Raw genomic sequence first — 18361 nt, 5'->3', positions numbered from 1 at the left:
AACTTAATTACAGTGCTCTACAGGAGGAAAACCTTAATGTCTACATTGCGTCTCACAAAGATAACCCTTAATATCTTGTCAGATATAGCCTAAATATCTGGCCTAAATATAGCCCAGAAGAAAGCCAACTTTTCATAATTGAAGCAACACCGGTGCCCAAAGCACCATCCCCAGGGATCAAACCCAACAGTTCTTCTAATACTCAGTAGTGCTGTATTAATGCTGGTGATCAGCACAGCACTGGGTGATTTGCCGTCACTCAAGATTACATGGTCCTTACACACTGCTTTAGATGCCTTTGTGCACAATCATCTAGTCCTCCACCTCAGGTGTTAGCCTGCTCCACTGCACCCCTGGAGCCTGGGACCCCTGCCTTGTATTGTGCATTTAAGACAATTTCCTCCTCCCTAGACTTCCTGACAACTACTTATTCAGGGTTATCTTATAAATACCAGTCTGAGGCAGAATCAGTGTCCCATGGCGTTCTAAACCACCTAATCGATAAAAGAAAGGAGACACGGCTCTCAGATGTAAATTGCTGTTTGCAGTGTAAGTCTCTCCCCTCTGGGCCAGAATGACAGAGCTGTAGCACACAGTACCAGTTAAATCCCGCCCCGCACAGCCTACTGTACTCGACCTCAATTGCGATGCGAGTGCTCCACGGTTCTTTACATACGTGCTCGAAAAACAATCGCACTACAGCACGTTGAACAGAAATGAATGCAGTTCTGCCCCCACTCCGAGCTCCAGGGCTTTGAATAAAGACATCTGCAGTGCTCCCAATCAATTTGCATGTTGGAGATGCAACACACGACGCCACTGATTTGCCTTTTCCACTATACCAACCCCGAGCGGACTGTTTACATGTTCATTTAAATCAGACCCCAGAATATTATGGACATGCTGTACTCCCACAGAACACAGAGCAGATTCCTACATGGATTTTAGCCTCCTCGTACCCAAGAGAACCCAAGTGGCAGTGCAGGCAGCTCATGTTTTGCCGTTTACGGTGAGGTTTACAGAGTAGTTCCTCTGACAGAAAAGCCATTACACTTTCCCTTACCCGGTATACAACAGCCACATGTACAGTATGTGTAAACCGGCTACTGCAAAACCTGCAGCACCCCAATATCCATTGTTTTTCCTTCATTTGCTAGTGGTCAAATGCCGATGAACAGACAGCGCCACACCGCTTAGCCCCGAGTGGCCCACTCTTGCCCCAGAAGGCCACCCTGTCGCCATTTTCATTCCCGAACACCTAAACCCTGGGCCGCCAAACGGCCACCAGACCGGTGGGGCTCCAGCTCCTCGGCACCAGAAGCAAGAGGGTTAATACACACTTGACCTGCGCTGGAGTCATTCGTTTAAGACTTCCAAATAAAGGTTGAATCCGTTTACACACGGAGAGCGATACTCCGGCAAATGACTTCACCTGCTCAGTAGGTTACAGTTACATGCCTACAGTTGCCCGGCTTAATGACTCCTTTGAGGCTGAAGTTTCTAAAGCGCTTTCAAAAGTCTTATTGGCTAGATAATATAGTTAGTCAGCTCTTAGCAGAATGAGCCTTATATACTAGCCCAGGCCACCTTTCTAATGTACACCTAACTAAAATATTTGATGGCTCTGCCGAGTAAAGGATGACAAACACCTGCAGGCCTTTCTGGTGTTAAAGAGTACTCTGCAGAAGACATCAACATCGGAGTACCAGGCTGCTGTTGCCACGGCAACACTTCAGCTTTCTGGCAGGTGAGGTTGCACGTACTAACCAGATAGTGAATTGGGAAACAGCCTGTGTTTAAACATGCAGAACATCAGTTAGGAGGTTAATCTCTGTTACGTTTTAATGATTCCTAATCGCCTCAGTCAGGTACTGAAAAGAGGTGACATTTACACAAACTCGGCAAGAAGGCTAAAAGGATCAGATAAAGGACCAGAAACAGTCCCTGACATGTCATAACCGTGACACACGGTACGGTCTCAAGCGGCTTGGGTTGTCCTTGCTCTCCCCACTACAAAACAGACTTACAAATTAGCTACAGGGAAAACACAGCAGTCGCTGAGGAAGGTTTTAATTTGCTACTCTGTACCGTTGTAACTGATCTGAACAGCATTCAAATGACGTGCGGGCCACACTGGCAGGTCGCTGGGAGAAACAACACTAATGTGCGATCGGTAATGACCGGTGTGATTTAGTTCGCTACATCCCACAATACTGTAAGCGAACCGTTCCGCTCCGCTGAAGCGAACACAAGCTCGAAATCCACTTTAAACCGAGATCTTACGGTCTGCTCAGGGGGAAAAACACCACCGGTGATCAATGCGTGACGCAGGACATAACCAGAACAGATGTTTTCTCTTTTCCTCGGGTTTCATTACCTTCGCACTGTCCATTAGCTTATCACTCCCTACAGTTTCTCCGAGGCTTAACGAGGAGAGCCGAGCGATTACATTACAATTACTTCAGCCCGGTCAGATGACCGGGGCAGCTGAACCCGAGCAGCGCTCAGGTGTAATTCGCTCAGGTTAGCACTGGCTAGCCGGCAGAGGGCTGCGTGCCTGATTAAATATTAAAGCAATCTTTCACGTTTGTTTTTTTCCTTTTAACCTGAAGATAAAATTACCGTACATGCCACCCAATTAATACCCTGTTCACGCAGCCAGCCTCAAAGGTTGCAGAAATATCAACACTCGCAGAGCGCCTGGAGTGAAATGTACACAACACAGCAAGGAGCGAGGTCACTGCTTACTTTAGCAGCATGTCAATATTTTCAATACATTTGAACAAATCAGGAGTCGGGTGCAGGAAGATTTAAATTGAAAGGAGCAGAGTAGGGGAGCTCAAGGATTTCCCCCCCCCCATTTTAAGCTCTTAATCACACATCATATTTACTTTGATAGATCACACAATAGCACGTTAAATTGGATTCCCAATCGAGAGGTAATTAGCTCTTAAACTGAAAGGCTGTCATATCCATCCTGTCGCTCCGCAGCCCTAATCTTGGAGATAACTGTGGACGAAATATTCAGCTTAAAAGATGGCCAGGGAAAACAAACGGGCATCGATTCACATGGTGCGTAAACAAGGAGGGAAAGAAAATCAAGCCCCGAGAGAGTTTGAGACTACAGTGTCCTCCCCTGGCTTCCATGTCCCCAGGAACCTCTCGCTCCGAGTTTATCGGCAGACTGGCGTGGAGCTCTCCCCCTCCAGGCTACCCCGCTGGAAGCAGTTTTCACTGTGGGCACGAGGCTAGCCCAAGAGTCAAAGGGACGAGACATTTCTTGGCTGCTGTGTATAAACGCATTTTTATACAAAAATTTGTATTCTGTATTCTCGTCACGTGCAGATTAGAAAGGCATGTGTTTAGGAATAATAGTATTTATGGTACCTGAAAGATACAGGTTGTTGCACAAAGCTAAGGTATGCATAGACGTGATCTGATAACTGGAATCAATTTCCTGTCGTTAAACTGTTTATTTTTATTATATCAGTTTTATATAAAATATTGCCAGACATGCTTTCCTTTAAAAGAAGGTGACTTTAACAAAATTTAAGGAAACCTTTTAAAACCCATTTGTTTTTTTTTAGCCCCCCTCCCCACACTCTATTTCCTTGTTAGGACTACACATCCTTAAAGTGTTGCACGGCAATTTGTGTCATTGCTATAGCAGGAAACAGTACAAATCTGTTGCAGATCTCAGTGTCTTAAGCAGGACTGCCACAACTGGGATCACATATTAAAAACATCCTTGGATTTTATTTAATGGGACAATGCCTAGAATTGAACATTTCAGATATCACTGCCAAGTTGATTTGCTCATTTACTGCGCTATACTTAGCCCTTGTGAATGAGCAGACTTGACTTTTGTCAGGTTGTTACCAAAATGACTCCCCAGAGGAAACTGCAGGGATCCATTATCAGGACAACCCTTAATCAAACTTGTATGAAAATTTCCTGGCAACACAACCCCTAGCTCAGCTCAAGATCAGATTACACAGAAAATCAGTTGGACCATTTGATCCATCTAGATTGTTTGGTAGTGATGGACAGATTGATCCCAGGACCTCATCCAAGCCCTCAGTTTTGACAACATGGCTGAAAAGCTTGTTCCAGACCCCCACAACCCTTTGTGTAAAGACCTGGCTCAATGTTCTCAGTTCTCAAGACTCTGAAGACTTGATTCAGTTCCTGTCCCATGCAGAGCACTCCCAGCATAGCAAGCATCACACGACAGAATCCTGTCTGCTCGAGAGCCACTTCAGCGTCATGAAAGACTTATACTCTAAAAGTAAGCTGCCTTCCAATTATACCAGCTGGACATTGATAAAGTAATCACGCTGCCTGTTGTGACGTTCCAAGACATGTTCCACTTGTTTCAAGTCGGCACTCTAATGCCTGGGGAGGGGTAGACGGGACTGTACACTCCATCCCTTATTCCAGGCAGATGCTGCTCTGCAGCGCGATGGAACGGAATTTGTGTGCATTGAAGGAAAACCCATCGAGACAAGTTACATAAATCTCCCAGCAGTAAGACAGCTCCTGCCATTTTTCACCAGAGTGCCGATTCAGGACACGCATCCTTACTGTTGACAAGATGGCGTGGTCCGTCACACGGAGAACAGCTGCGATCGGGAAGTGGGAGCGAGGGCTCTTTCGGATTCTCTCGGAGTCTCGCAATGCTCCTGATCAGGTACTTTGGGAATAATCCTGATCAAGCAGAACCATTCCGTTTCATCTGGCTATGCAAAATCCTCCATTCTGACCAACTCAAGCCGTGTCCAAGATCTACACTCATTAGCTGTAGTGACATCGATGTACTAGAACGCAAGTTACAGCACTCTTATTAATTTGCCTGCAATTATGTGTGCCAATTTCTGCCTTAACAGCAAGTAGTGCTACTTACTATCTGCCTAATTGTGGTTTCATTCACGTTAGCTACAGAGCAGGAGCTCATTACTGTACAATGTCCAAATACACAAGAAGCACTTCAGCAGCCAGGAAAGTAGACTGCTACTGTAGTAGCAAGGCTGCTTTCTTCAGAGCAGCCCTTCAGACCCATGTTTCAATGCAGTAAAACAGAGCGACTTTCATGCGCCTTCAAGGCCACAGTGTGCTATACAGTGCCTTAGGCAACAAGTGTGTAGCTGGTGTTGCCTTCATGGAGTGGAGCTAATATTTCAAGACCCAACACCTCAGAAAGGACCATAACTCTCACAGTGGAAATTCACCTTTTCCCAGCTGACTGACCACTGCAAGAAGCCTGAGACACTGTAGGTTTTATCTTCCCTTTGAATTGTTACTGAAAACCTTTATTATGAAATTTAGGGGACTCTACTATTTTAACATTTTAACACATTTATCTTAAGTGTTGCAAAACACTGTCTTTCAGTACTGTCGCATTTGCCTTTAAAATGGCAAAAGATAAAAGATTCTACATTGTTCATTTTAAGAGAAAAAAATGGCTTAAGTGGAGAGTTTTCTCCCCAAAACCCTCCTATGAATTAACCCCCAAGGAAACGCAATAAAAAGCTCAGGAGCAGCTGCAGACTGACCAGTCCACACCACACAATAAATAACAAAAGGCTCTTTTAACGCACCGAGATAATCAGCACACATCTACCCACCAAGAGCTTTCTGAACCATCTGCAAGACGGCAGACCCTTCTGATTGTGAAACCACTGGCACCATGCTATCATGTCCTCATGTCAATGAAATTTATCTCCTAGCAACAGTCAAGCTCCATGCCTGGAAACCAAAGGCTTGCATTCAGCGAACAATTCAAAGACAAGGGAATGTCCTGGGCTCCGGACTAGATTACCAAACGGCTTCCATTGTGAGATGTCAACTGTGCAGGGGGAAAAAAGAAACAACAAGCACCGACAAGACCAGCGTAAACCGCGGCAAAGATGCTCCTTAAAAATAAAATCAAAAACGGCACAAAGCGCACAGCCAAGTATGGCCTCGCCTTGCTGATCCTGGGGCAGGGAGGTCTCGGCGTGTGGTTTACAGTTCAGGGCACGGCGCCGCCACAGGACTCCGGCTGCCAAAACCACCGCAGGGTAAGGTGCGGTACTGCGTGGCGCCCAGCGGCAAAATCAGGGCTTCTTCCTAACTATGAAGGCAACAAAACATAATCACACTTTTGGACGGGTGCAGAGCTCGCCATTTTCGTTTCCTAAACTTGCGTTGAACCTGCGTTTGCTGGCAAGACGCAGGGCTAACCGCAGGGAAGCAAGGAGGTGTGGATCGCTGCACCAGTAGATCAGGTTCTGTAACGGCCATTCTGCGTCCTGACATAGGGCGACGCGCGCCTTCACAGACAGCATTCCTCCACAGTTCTCCCGAGCGCCAGCTCCGCACAATGTTGCCTTTGCACTAGCGGTCGTAGCTGGGGCTCGGACATCAGACCTCGGCCCGATCCCAGGGCTGAGCGACAGAGCCCACGGCCACGCCCCCCTCGGCACAGGGGCTGCAGCTCCCCCCTCACGCTGCCCCCCCCCCTTCGCACATCGCCCTCTCCCGGCGACGCCGCTCCGGCAAACCTGGAACTCGCCCAACGCACACTGCTTTCCCAAAACACTGGCATGGCAAGAGCAGTGAAGAGGTCGCTCTTACTCTGTGGCGGTAACACCACACGGTAAACTGGAGAGGAACAGAGAGAGCCCACCTACAGGCTCTTTCCTTAATTCTGTTGTTGTTGCAGACGATGTGACAGCTGAACGGATCCCTCTGCCCAAGGTCTTACATCGCCAGCATTACTGAAACAGCAGGAAATATTCCAGCAAACAGAACAGGGGGCTCTGCTCACTTTCATCAGCTGAAACGGCAGCCAGCGCAGGAGTCCAGCAACTCCTTGGAAGTGGAAACCAATAAACTATTCAATTCACTGGCCCAAGTAATCTCTCGGTTATGAAGTTCTTCCAGAGGTAATGCCAAAAAACCCCAGAAAAGGCAGTTGTTTTCCGTCAGCACGGAAAGTAAACTGTTTTGCCGGCTCACAAAAATACCTATCGGGGGGGGACATCTGCCAGGAGAGACGAGAATCTGGACTGGCTACAGGTCAGGCAGACTTCCTCAGTGTCCTTTCACACAGGTGTAGGCCAACAACCAGCGCAGAGCTGAAGCAGTTTTCAATTCACAGCACGTGGTGATGCACATCACCGGGACTAGCATTTTAAAGGCAGCGAAGGACTCGCGTTTAAGGTCCATTAACCTGCATTTTTATGGACCCTCCACTCCAGCAGAGCACGGAGGTGAACTGTACTGCCCATCGCCAGCCAGAAGCTGTCAGAGGCCCCGAGCTTCTCCAGCGGCGACACCAGCGCCACTTCTGCGACGGTCCAGGCAGCCTGGGTCTCACCCCACAGGCAGGGCAGGGTCAGTCCCCACGCAAAGCGGGGTCTGCTGCCCGCGCCGTACCTGAAGACAGGCCTGAGCCCAGCACTCAGACACCTCCCTGCACCGAGAGCGATGACAGCATTTCACAACACATTCAATGACTTTTTCACTAGTGCCTTACCAGTCCTCACACTGCATTATAAACCCCCCCCACAAGGTTCCTTATATATATATATCAGTCAGGTCCAACCAATTTATTGCACAGCACAGTGTGGCTGAATGACTGAAACAGGAGCCTAGGAGTTTGCACAGGTGAGAAATGTGCTGAATCTGCGGCTTGTGTTACTAACTACAGTATAATTCTATACCGTGGTGCTCTCTCGCTCAATAATTAGATACAATTACAACAAAGCTGTAACCACGAGAGCCCGTCTGCTCATCACGGTGCTGCAGAGTGAATCAGAAGCAATTTCAGAGTCACGTTTTAAACCGCTAGGATACCACCCCGATCCAAACAAACAAACAAAAAAAAGTAATCCTACACAAGAAGAAAAGAAACAAAATATGGTGCCGAAAAGAAAAAAAAAAGAGCCACTTAAATTCAGGTCTGGCTTTTTGCCCCTGGAAAGCACATCTTCAGTCACTCTATAAGGAGCTGCTCAGGTACAGCGCCAGAAGACGCAAAGGTTATTTACAGCCTACTACATTCTCACACCTCCTTCTTTCACGCCAGTCGAAGAACTGAGAACGAAAGCCAAATGGTGCCAGAGCACAGTTCTTAGCTCAACACCGCAGGCTTGAGCCACACAAGATCGCCCTCATGGGTTGCAAAAGCTCTCCGAAACCCCCCCCCCCCAATGAATACAGCGGGGCAGAACACTCCATGAGGTACTATATTGGAAAAAAAAGCACAGCATATGACCTCCTGTAGATCAGAATTCACTTAAAAGCTTTATTTTAGAATTACGGGGAAAAAAGCATTTTGACATTTTGATATAATTGACAGGGCAATGCATTCAATACCTGGAATGAGAGTAACCAAAAAATTCCCCCTCTTCTGAATAATTGCAAAGTCCTTAAAAGCACTTCTGCCAAAAGCTTCCAAAACTGCTTGCCATGAAGAACCTCACATTACACACCAAAGAATAATTCTTAGAAATGTATGGCTAGAGTTTTTACCCACAGTTAATAACAGAAAGAAAAAGATTCTTTTAATGTGGTAATTAGGGAAGTCTGATGCTGCACTGCAATTGATCTTAGGGAACCAAAAAATGTTCCCACCAGCTCTAGAAAACATGAGAAGTGACACTGATGGTTTGAGAACTTGACAAGACGGTAATCACTGTCTTCTAGTTCCAAGAACAGGCTGGACATCGTGGCCTGAAAACATTCCGCTCAGCTGATGTTCCACACGCAGAGACAAGGCTGCAAGACTACTATTGAGGCGCAGAAGTAAGTTCTGTCTCTGGAGATCAGTATGATCCACAGAATGCTCTTCTGTCCAGAGATTCTGCCAGTTATAATTCAGCAGGTCCTGAAGAGTGAGCTACAGCAGAGACCCAGTGGCTGAAGACCCACGACTAAAACCCTGCCTGCACCAACATCTTGCACCCCCACCCAGAGAACAGACACACCACAACGGCTACGGGTCCAGGCAGCCCTCCACAATGACTCCAAAGAACATCCCCAACAACGTAATGCACTATCAGGAAGTTGTGGTCAATAAAACCCACTTGGCGCCGAGTAGTTTTAAAGTAACCCCCCTCACCATACGAAACACATGACACTTCAGAAAACCACCCACAATCATTCACGAATAACACAATACCACCTGGCTCAAACGCAATGACAATAACACGACAACGACGGAAGGGACCGATCAGTCAATGTGGCTGTTGTCTTCCCGCCCCTCAAACAGAAAAGAGTGCCCATCTAACGTCTCTATTAATTACCACTTATTCAGGTGACACTTTCATCCCATGTGACGTACATTTCCAGTTCCACAGCTGGGTATTTCACTGGAGCTGTATGGGTGGAGTACCTGGCTCAAGGGTACACTGCTGTGCCACACTGCTGCCCCTTCCGGCCTCTACGCCACCAGCCGCTGCACGCGAAGAGGCAAGGGCGAACCCCGCCAGCGCCGCAGAGCCCTACCTGGTCTCTCTCATGTGGGAGGAGGGTCACGGGCGGAAGACACGCTATGGAAGAACTGGCGTATCTCGAGGGCCCCTTTCCTTCCGCTCCCCCGTAGTTCATCCTGTACAGCGGCCCGTCCTTCAGCAGCCGCCCGTTGTTGACGGCTCGCTTGGCCGCCAAGCGGAAGCGCTGCTGGAACACGGGGTGGCCGACGACGCCGGCCAGGTCGGCCTGGCTCCGCAGGTACCTCTCGATGTTCTTCAGAGAGGAGCCGCCCGGATCGTCCAGGCCTTCGATGGCCCTCTTCAGGATCCTATTCCAGTCGACATGGCGGAGGTCGCCGGAGGTGTCGACGGATCCCTTCGGAGGGGGAGGGGGGGTCGGAGGGGGCGGGGTCGGGGCAGGAGGAGGAGGAGGAGGAGGAGGAGGGGGGGGGAGATGGGAAGGCGGGGGAACGGGAGTAGCTCCAGATTTGACCGCGGAAATCCGGCCCGGGTTGTCCGGGTCCTTGTAAGACGTGCAACCCTTGTTCGTGACCTTGAGGATGGAGCCATCGTGGACGCTTAATTCCAACTGCTCGAGAACAGTCTGCTTGTCGAGCCCGTGCGTGGCGGCCACGGCATGGCAAATCCTCTCTTCGGACGGCCGCTGCTTCTGCCTCTTAACCTTCTGTATCGCCTCGAGAATCCACTCTGTGTACAGAGGGTTGGCCAGTTTCACCATGGTTGAAGAATTTGTTTCAGAACAGAGCGATCCATAGAGATTTCCCGTTATTCTTGAAACGCGTTAAATGCATCCATAGCTCCAGAGGGACTTTGGAATTAAATGTGGCGGTGCAGCACGTGGCATCATGACTGTAAATCCTTGGAACAGCAGGGAAGTGAACAGCCGAGCACGGTTCATCTGAAGACAAATCCTTAATGGTTTGGGCTCGGACACTCAACTGAAACCTACGAAAAGAAGTCAGAAGAGAAAGCAGATTACTACAGCAAGAATGAATTAACAGGCTTGCTTCCTAAAAGCGGTTCAGTAATCCGCTGGGATTTGATTTTGAAATAAAAAACAGGACAGGTTTAACTTCAGGTTGCAACTCAAAGAACTAAAGCAGAGAGCAGATGTGGATTGATACACGACACTGCATGACTACCTATTTAAAGAGTTTCCGTCAGTCACAAAACAAAGCAACTGGGATATAATTCAGGTGCACCCACTTATCATCAGCACAGGAAAGAGCTGCAGCTACCGTCACAGTGTATTGTTGGCAGTGAACTGAAAATGAGACATGAACAGAAAGCACCAACCCCAAGACCTTGCTTTAAACACTCATGTTCAGTTTTTAAACAGACTGAAAGGCATTTAATCCTAATCCTGCATATTTCTACGGGAAATCCTATACCTGGGGAAAATCTCGTTTCTAACCTCAGCCGTCTCCGTTGCTCGTCCTCGGAAAGATCTTTATCATAGAGCAAAAAATAAACCTGCCTGGTTACTTCCCTTCACACTCAAGGAACCTGAACAGCTGACGCTGCAGAACACCCTCAGCGTTCGTCTCTCGACATTCGCCAAGTGGAGCCCTCTGTTCCGCAAACCTGCCATGAGCACATCTGCACTTGTCACCCGTGGAACAGGGCAAGGCCCCGCTCCCTGCCACTCTCCCGGAGCATCCCAACAAAACCTCTGGCACAGGCCAGAGCCAGTAACACACTCAGACCACCTGATGCACAGACAAACGTCCTGGCTCTGCACCACTGCAGACCATATCTGAATGTCTGACTGGGCAGAAAGCAAAGAGATAATATCATAACCCTTCTATAGCATGAACAGATCAGATCACATCAAAAAGGCCAGAAAACAAGCATCGCTAATACCTGCTACAAATGTTTAAAAGCAATGACTTCATGCCAAGATTAAGTCTCCTAATCCCTGGAACAGACAAGTGTCTCGCATACTGCGATTTTCTAAGAGACAAACGGCTTGACTTATTAATGCGTGTAGAAATTTTCATCTCAAAAGATCTCAAACTGCTTTACGTCCACCCATTGTGTCCACACACAGCAGCCCCAACGCATAGCAGATCCGGGGGAGGAGAGAGGAAACTTGAAGGAGGGCAGACTGTACAAGCCCAGAGTGGAACTGAACCAGGACTCCTCAGGTAAATACTGATGGGATCTTTAACGACCCAGAAGTCAGGATCTGGGTTTACAATTCATCTGAAGGACAGTACCTCCATACTGGAGGAATGGTTTATAAATCGTGGTCCAAATGAAAGAGCGCCACCTACTGGTCTACAATCACCACTTGTAGGAGCAACCTGGTTTTCCTTAGAGGTCTCCCAGCCCTGTACTGACCAGGCCCACCACTTTTTGACATCTGAGACGTGACTAGGGCGGGCAGGCTACAAGGTGGTCATCCAGCTGAGAAAGTGTTGTTACTGGTACCGAGATCTCTCACCAGCAATTTCACTCCAAGAACAGCTCTGAGGATAGAGAGACGTGCGTACTTGTAAATCATTCCCAATTCTGTGGACATTCTTTTGCAAAAGCATCATGAGATGCAGAAAGAAATGAGGAAATGGATGTCAGTCACAGGTCACTTGTTGAATAAAAATAATTGAAACAAAATCAGGCGACTTTCAATAGGCAGGGGCTCCAACAGTTTTTTTTTTCCCCACACCACAGACAAATCATGCTCAGTTAACAGAACATAAACATTAGATTTACATACGTCACACATAGACTATTTGGCAAGCTACCATTATTTCAGTCAACTGTCACCTTTAAGGATTCTGAGCCTGGCTATTTGCGGCGTCACCTCAACAGGCTCTGAATGGAGGTCAGCAAGTTCAGAAGAACAGAAAGTACCTGACTAAACAGGAAACAAAAGGAGAGGGGTATTTTAAAACGCCCAAACAACCACATTATTTACTAACGTTTAATAAGCAACTTTTCCGCTCTAAAAAGTAGACATCCCAGTACAGCGGAGTGAAATAAAAAAAAAAACATGAACATCCAATGGTCGAACCGACACAAAAGCCCTCCATCAAATAAAAAACATATCTATATCAAAAACACACGTGCACGTAAGCAGTGTTTTTTTTTCCTCCATCTGCTACAGGCCTGCGGGGCGAGCAGTGCGCCGAGCCGCCAGCAGGTGACCCGCAGTGTGCAGATTCTCTCGGGCTCCTCTACCTGCTACAACCCCCAGATCACACTGCGGCTGCAGGGCAGGCGAGCACTGCACGAAGCGGACACGCATCCCGCAAACTCCGTCCCCCCCCCCGCCTCCGCTGCGTGTCCCTCTTCCGCTGTCACGCTCCGCTCGCGCACTCCCACGGGCGACAGTGGCCGCGACTCCAAACTCTGCGCGACCGGGGGGGGTCGGGGAGCCCATTCTAACGAGAGCGCACACACACACATCGGGACGAAAATAAAAATTAAACAACATTTAACGTGAGAAAGCACTCCAGGTGTGAATCTCCTCTCTCTCACGCCAGGCGCTCGCGTGTTTCATCGCCTCTCCTTAAACTTGAGACGTGCCCGAAGTTCACTAAAGAAACACCAGCTAACCACCCACCGACGGGGGGTGGGGGGGGGGGCATCGTCGCTCGGAGTAAAAAACCTGTCACTATTCTGGTTTCAAGTTTAAAGGTGCATCACCAGTGTTCTGGGTTACCTCGCACGAAAACACACTGTGCGTCCGCTTCCGACGGGTGATCAAGGATAATTTATGACGGCGAGTTAATGCTGCAATTAACCTGCGCGCTGCAATGAATGAAAGGCAAACCACAAACCTGGACTTCTAACAGCTGAGTGGCTGTAGGGCTGCCTGCGCCGCTGCCTGCTGGTGTTACCTAAACAGACGCCATTTTGTTACAATGTTGTAGTTTACATGAATCCGACATGACACTGATTACAGCCCAATGGAGTCTCATTAAGCCTTACCTACACGCTGATGCGCCCTCCCCAGCAACTTTAATATTGGTCCTGAAACACCAAGCCCGATTTCTGGTTTGATAAGCGTCTTGTCAATCATCCGCCTAAGGCCTGCCCTTCGGCCAACTCGTCTACGCGATTGGTGAGCACAGCTGCCAATCATTCCTCGGCGTCCCTCCTCTTAAGGTAATCGGTAAATTACGCTGCCTGCCACTCGCACATCCCCCGGTGCGGTTTCCCAGGGATTACAAAAAATTAAATTAAAGCACGACTCACTACGGGATTTAGCCAAAGGATTTATTAATCGAGTCATCGACTAAGATAAAAAATGACAGCAAAGAGTTCACACAAGCTGAAAAAATGCCCCGTGACTTGGCAGGCAGAGACTCAACCCTCGCCAGCCCACCTTTACAAAGGCTCCATCTCGAATCGATTGGCTACTGTCGAAAGTGAATTGGAACATTTTAGATTTTAATTGGTTGACGGTTATATCCATCATTTATTTGCTAAAGTACCACATAATCGCCTATGCCGAAGTTTGTCGGGCTGTAATGTTTATATCCTTAGCGGAGCTTTGCAATACGAGAACGTTTGCTTCGCTGCTTTAATTGCAGTAACACCATCTTTGCGCTGGGCTTACACGATGCTCTCGATTTTTTTGTGAAACCTTTTTTTTTCCATGCATTTCGCCACCCGTGCAAATAATTTAAAAAAATATAAAATGCATGCACGGAATTCATTCTCGTTATTTTGCATCGCCTCTTCCCCCCAAAAAACAAATTATCACATGCGCTTAATATTTATCTTTTACCTGACGATAAATAAATCACCAACTCGACATTTCTTGAAAAATACTGATTTTCGAGGACATAAAATCAACCAGGTCATATGGAAGTCTTAAGCGTCTATGTATAAAAATCTGGAAATTTCCATCGCAACACTTAAAAGATGCATTCTTATGTCGCCCAGACCATTTTCTCCAGTAACACGCCTCTTTACCACTGTAAAATTTCTGCGCGGTTTTCAATTTAAACGTGAAATGATTCCACGATGCTGCTGCTGCTCCACGCTCAATCTTTGCCATATAACCAGACCGAGAACGAGAAGAAGAACGAACGAACGGAACGAAACGAAACCGGGGAAAGAGGGAAAAAAAAATGCCTGCTGACGCTAATGCGAACATTTGTTGGTAGTTACCTTTTTTTAAGTTTGCTCGGGGTTCTCTTCTCTTCTCCCCATAAATGCGGTAATTAAACGATGAAGGAGAAATAAATAAAAAAAACGGGAATTCCAAAGGCGTTCTTTTATTTAATAAATGGACGCACGCGACAGCTCGCGCTGAGGCAGAAGGACCTGATAACAACTAATTGAAAGGTTAATCTGCATAGCAGTCTGTGACAAAGTAGTACCCTCCCCTTTCTTCACTCTGCCTCTAATGCACTTTGGAAAAGGAGAGTTGAAGTCGTGTTCCTCTGTCGGTGTACACTTAAAACTGCGACCAGGGGAAATTAATCTCCCTCCCCTCTTCGGGGGGGGGGCACCAAGACCACCTTTATTAATAACATCGTTAGAGGGGAGAGAGAGAGGGAGAAGTGTTTTATTGATTAGATTGGAGGAAGCCGCGTATTTCACAAAATGCCAGTACATCACAGGACTGTTGTCATTGCAAAAAGAAGAATAGTTTTGACAGACATGAATTGTGTTTAAATCCCTGCGTGTCTGTCTGTAAACCACACCAGATCTAAGGAAATAATGCAACAGAGAGATGAAAATACTGCATACGAAATTATGGAATGGAGTGCCAGTATGTTTCGCGACTTTAAGGGTAAAACAGATGGATTTTTTTTTCTTGTGAAAACAAAAACATGATTTGTGAGGCTAACGGGGAATGGCATGTGGTTGTCGTCCTTCACAAGAAAGTTAAAATTACTTAATTCCTTAAAACGACGACAAATTGATGGCATTAAAAAAAACTCTTCGTCCTGCTGTAAGATCGAACTTTTTGGACAGGGGTCAGAGCGAAGTTAAAGCCTTATGTGAGAAACGTTTTTCAGCTACAAACGTGCACCTAATATACAATTAATAATTTCAGAATCTACCCACGACAATTGTGCCACAAAACTATTCCTTACGCACATCACACTGCAAGCCTCCCGCCCTGTTTCCCAGCCCAAGTGTTTGAACCCATTTCTCTGACAGACTGCTAAAAGCCCACCTGGTATTTTCACCATATATCACGATACAATTACCTTTAAACCTAAGGAGCTGTAACATCTGGGTACGTCAGTCTCTTTTTCTTCTTGCGTGACAGGCGTGACAGTAGGTATCAGATTGCACAACTGAATTGAAATGATTTGAGAAAGAAATGTTCGTGCATACGAGCGCATGGACAATTGGTATAGTTCCCACAGGGTATAATGTCGGTTGCTGGATTATGATATTTTATTTTGCCGTGTATGTGCAGTACCTGAAATTAGTTTATTTGGTTATGTGGCCATGTATTTGTGAGTTAAATGTTGTGGTGTTGCATAATGAGTAAAAAAAAAAATGTATCGAACAGCCTGAGATATTTGTGTTTTCGCTATGAGTATAAAGTACTTGTCTTTCACAAATAATGCAAATAAGCCTTGTTGGGCCTCACTCTAGTTTGTCCATGGCAGTCAGTGCTGGGACTCCCACAGCCTCTCAGGGGAACCAGTATCACCCAAGAGCCTACCAAGCAGAAGTTCATCTTCTGAGACAGATGGATGACTGTTTGTCTTTAATGATCCAGTTAGTCCGCGCTTGAGTTTGATTGTCCTATGCACCTACAGGTAATGAACACAAATGAATTACAATTAATTCAGCCGCTAAAACAATTTCTCCACCTGATCCGCCGGAGCATTTTGGCAGCAGTGGGCCACGATGACGTGTCAAGAGTTTTCAGATTCTTCAGGATGAAAAGCTCCATTCAAAAAAAAAAAGAAAATGAAATCTCCCCAACTTATATTTATACTTAATGTATTGCTTTTTTAAACGGTGCCATCTGTGACACCTTTCTGGCGTTAAACACCTTGTCTATCACACCTGGCTTCTTTCCTGGAAAGAAACCCAGTGAACACACAAGGATAAACTTAGCCTGCAGTCCTTATCGTCTCGTCAAGGAGCAGCACACTGGGAATACAGGCTTATTACTCAACTGATGACAGATTGCTCGGTGAGAATCAATTTGCAAATTTATACATTATATTTACACCAAAAGGGTTTGGGTTCATTTTTTTCTAGCAGCGTTCCAGTTTTTAATTTCCAAGTGAACTCCTCGTGCGTTCTTACCCATTCGGCCTGTTCCCTGTTTAATTACGCTCCACTGATCTGCTCCTCTCCCCCCTCCCAGGATGACCGGAGCCTAACAGCCACCAGCACTGGAAGCTGAACAGATTCATGTCACCCAAGGTAAAGAGCTTGACTGAAATGCACTCCAACAAGAGTGAGTCTAACGTAGCTCTGCTGTTCAGCTGTGCTGGGACTTCCGAATGTTTTTCAAGGCAACAGCATTCTGCTTGTTGAATATCATTTCATTATTGCTTCCTGTAGAGAAGTGTTAATGTAGAGGCAGGAGTTTTTTTTCTGCAGAGTTGCGTTACATACGGTATTCCTACCATCATCATGCACTCTGCCGAGTTTGTGTTTTTTATTCAAGAAAGACAACTACAGCTATTAATTGCAAATGAGTAATGCAGCCAGGGTTTAGTATCATACCTTGGCAATCACACTTGTCCCGTGGCCAAGAAAAACAATTTTATGTAATCAAGCCATTTGGAAAATATTTAGGCTATTTCTTCGTTTTTTTTCTAAGAGGCACAAAGAGACTTCTATAGTATTACATAGGAAAGTTTGATTAACCAACGCTTTCAACCCTGACAGCATTCCTTTGCTACAGTATGTAAATGAACTTAAAATGATTAATGCATCTTGAGAAGCAAAATCTATGTTTAATTAGATGAGTTTCACATATTCCTATGTTAAGCATTGTAGTTTCCCCATTAAGGCTGTATTGTATGTTATGGACGGAAGTCTTTTCATTGAACACTGACAAACAGCAGTAAGTACAAGTAGTACAGTAAGTAAATGCAGAAATAACATTTTCAGGCTGGGCTGAAGATTAGAAGGGAGACTTGTTGGGAAGATTACACACTCAGTAAAGAATCATAAAAATAACACTTTACTTTGGTACTTTAAAATGATTGTTTTTAACCAAATACGGCAGTTTAACCTGCTGGCTTTACACAATCCACACGATTGGCTGTGCTGTGGTGCTGCCGGCACGGGAGAGCTGCTGTCATGTGTCACCAAGGTGCAGTGAGTCCCCTCCTACTGTCTATGTAAAGTGCATGGGGATCCTTCAGGAAGAAAGGCGCTATATCAACACATTTGTTACTCCTACAAAAGAGGTAAAAATATATGTGACGAGAGTCACAGCTGCTCATCCTGGTTTCAGTGATGAGAGTGTGTTTCTGCCGCCTGGGTGGGATACTGACTCCCCAGCATTGCTGGTCACTACTTATACAGCTGGGTGGACTGGGGCCACTGGGGTGAAGTAGCTGCCTCAAGGTACCCACAACCCGTCAAGTCATGAGTTCGAGGCGTACCACTGTGCTACGCCGACCCACTGTTACAGAACGGGCGAAAAGAATGCAAAAATCGACAAAGGCGGGTAATATAGACGTCCGTAAAGTAATGTGCTGATGCTGACTCTCACTCCCATTCCCTCCAAATTCTGCACCGATCTGCTGGACTGGACGAAGAACTGGACTTCATGTACGTGACCGATACTTGAGGATGTCAGCTAACGTTTGCTTTTGACAAAGACACTTGCAGCGAACACTTCTGCTGGAAATAACTTCAGTAACCGGCTGACATGTCTCCAAGATCAGTGGCACGTTACAGAAAACATCAGTTTCTTCTTTGTAGTGTGT

General features: G+C 46.6%; 1 protein-coding gene across 4 annotated transcripts in view; it reads right to left on the bottom strand.

Annotated features, from left to right (window-relative positions):
* kat6b (K(lysine) acetyltransferase 6B) overlaps positions 1-14782 on the bottom strand; it is a 42751-nt gene extending 27969 nt beyond the window's left edge. For 2 of the 4 annotated variants that reach the window (XM_088915649.1, XM_088915651.1), the window contains exons 1-2: positions 14604-14782; positions 9493-10424 (exon numbers count right to left, since the gene is read on the bottom strand). In XM_088915649.1, coding sequence (XP_088771775.1) covers positions 9493-10197 — 705 coding nt within the window. In that variant the 5' untranslated portion in view covers positions 10198-10424; positions 14604-14782. Of the gene's footprint in view, positions 1-9492; positions 10425-12248; positions 12562-13264; positions 13366-14603 lie in introns of those variants that run through there. The other 2 variants (XM_088915648.1, XM_088915650.1) reach the window with 2 other exon arrangements.
* Between the last annotated feature and the right edge of the window lie 3579 nt (positions 14783-18361).

The sequence above is a fragment of the Atractosteus spatula genome, chromosome 5 (genome assembly GCF_055471065.1).
Source record: "Atractosteus spatula isolate fAtrSpa1 chromosome 5, fAtrSpa1.hap1, whole genome shotgun sequence".
NCBI lineage: Eukaryota > Metazoa > Chordata > Actinopteri > Semionotiformes > Lepisosteidae > Atractosteus > Atractosteus spatula.
Note: the sequence above shows the minus strand (reverse complement) of the source record. Positions and strands in the feature narration are given on the sequence as shown.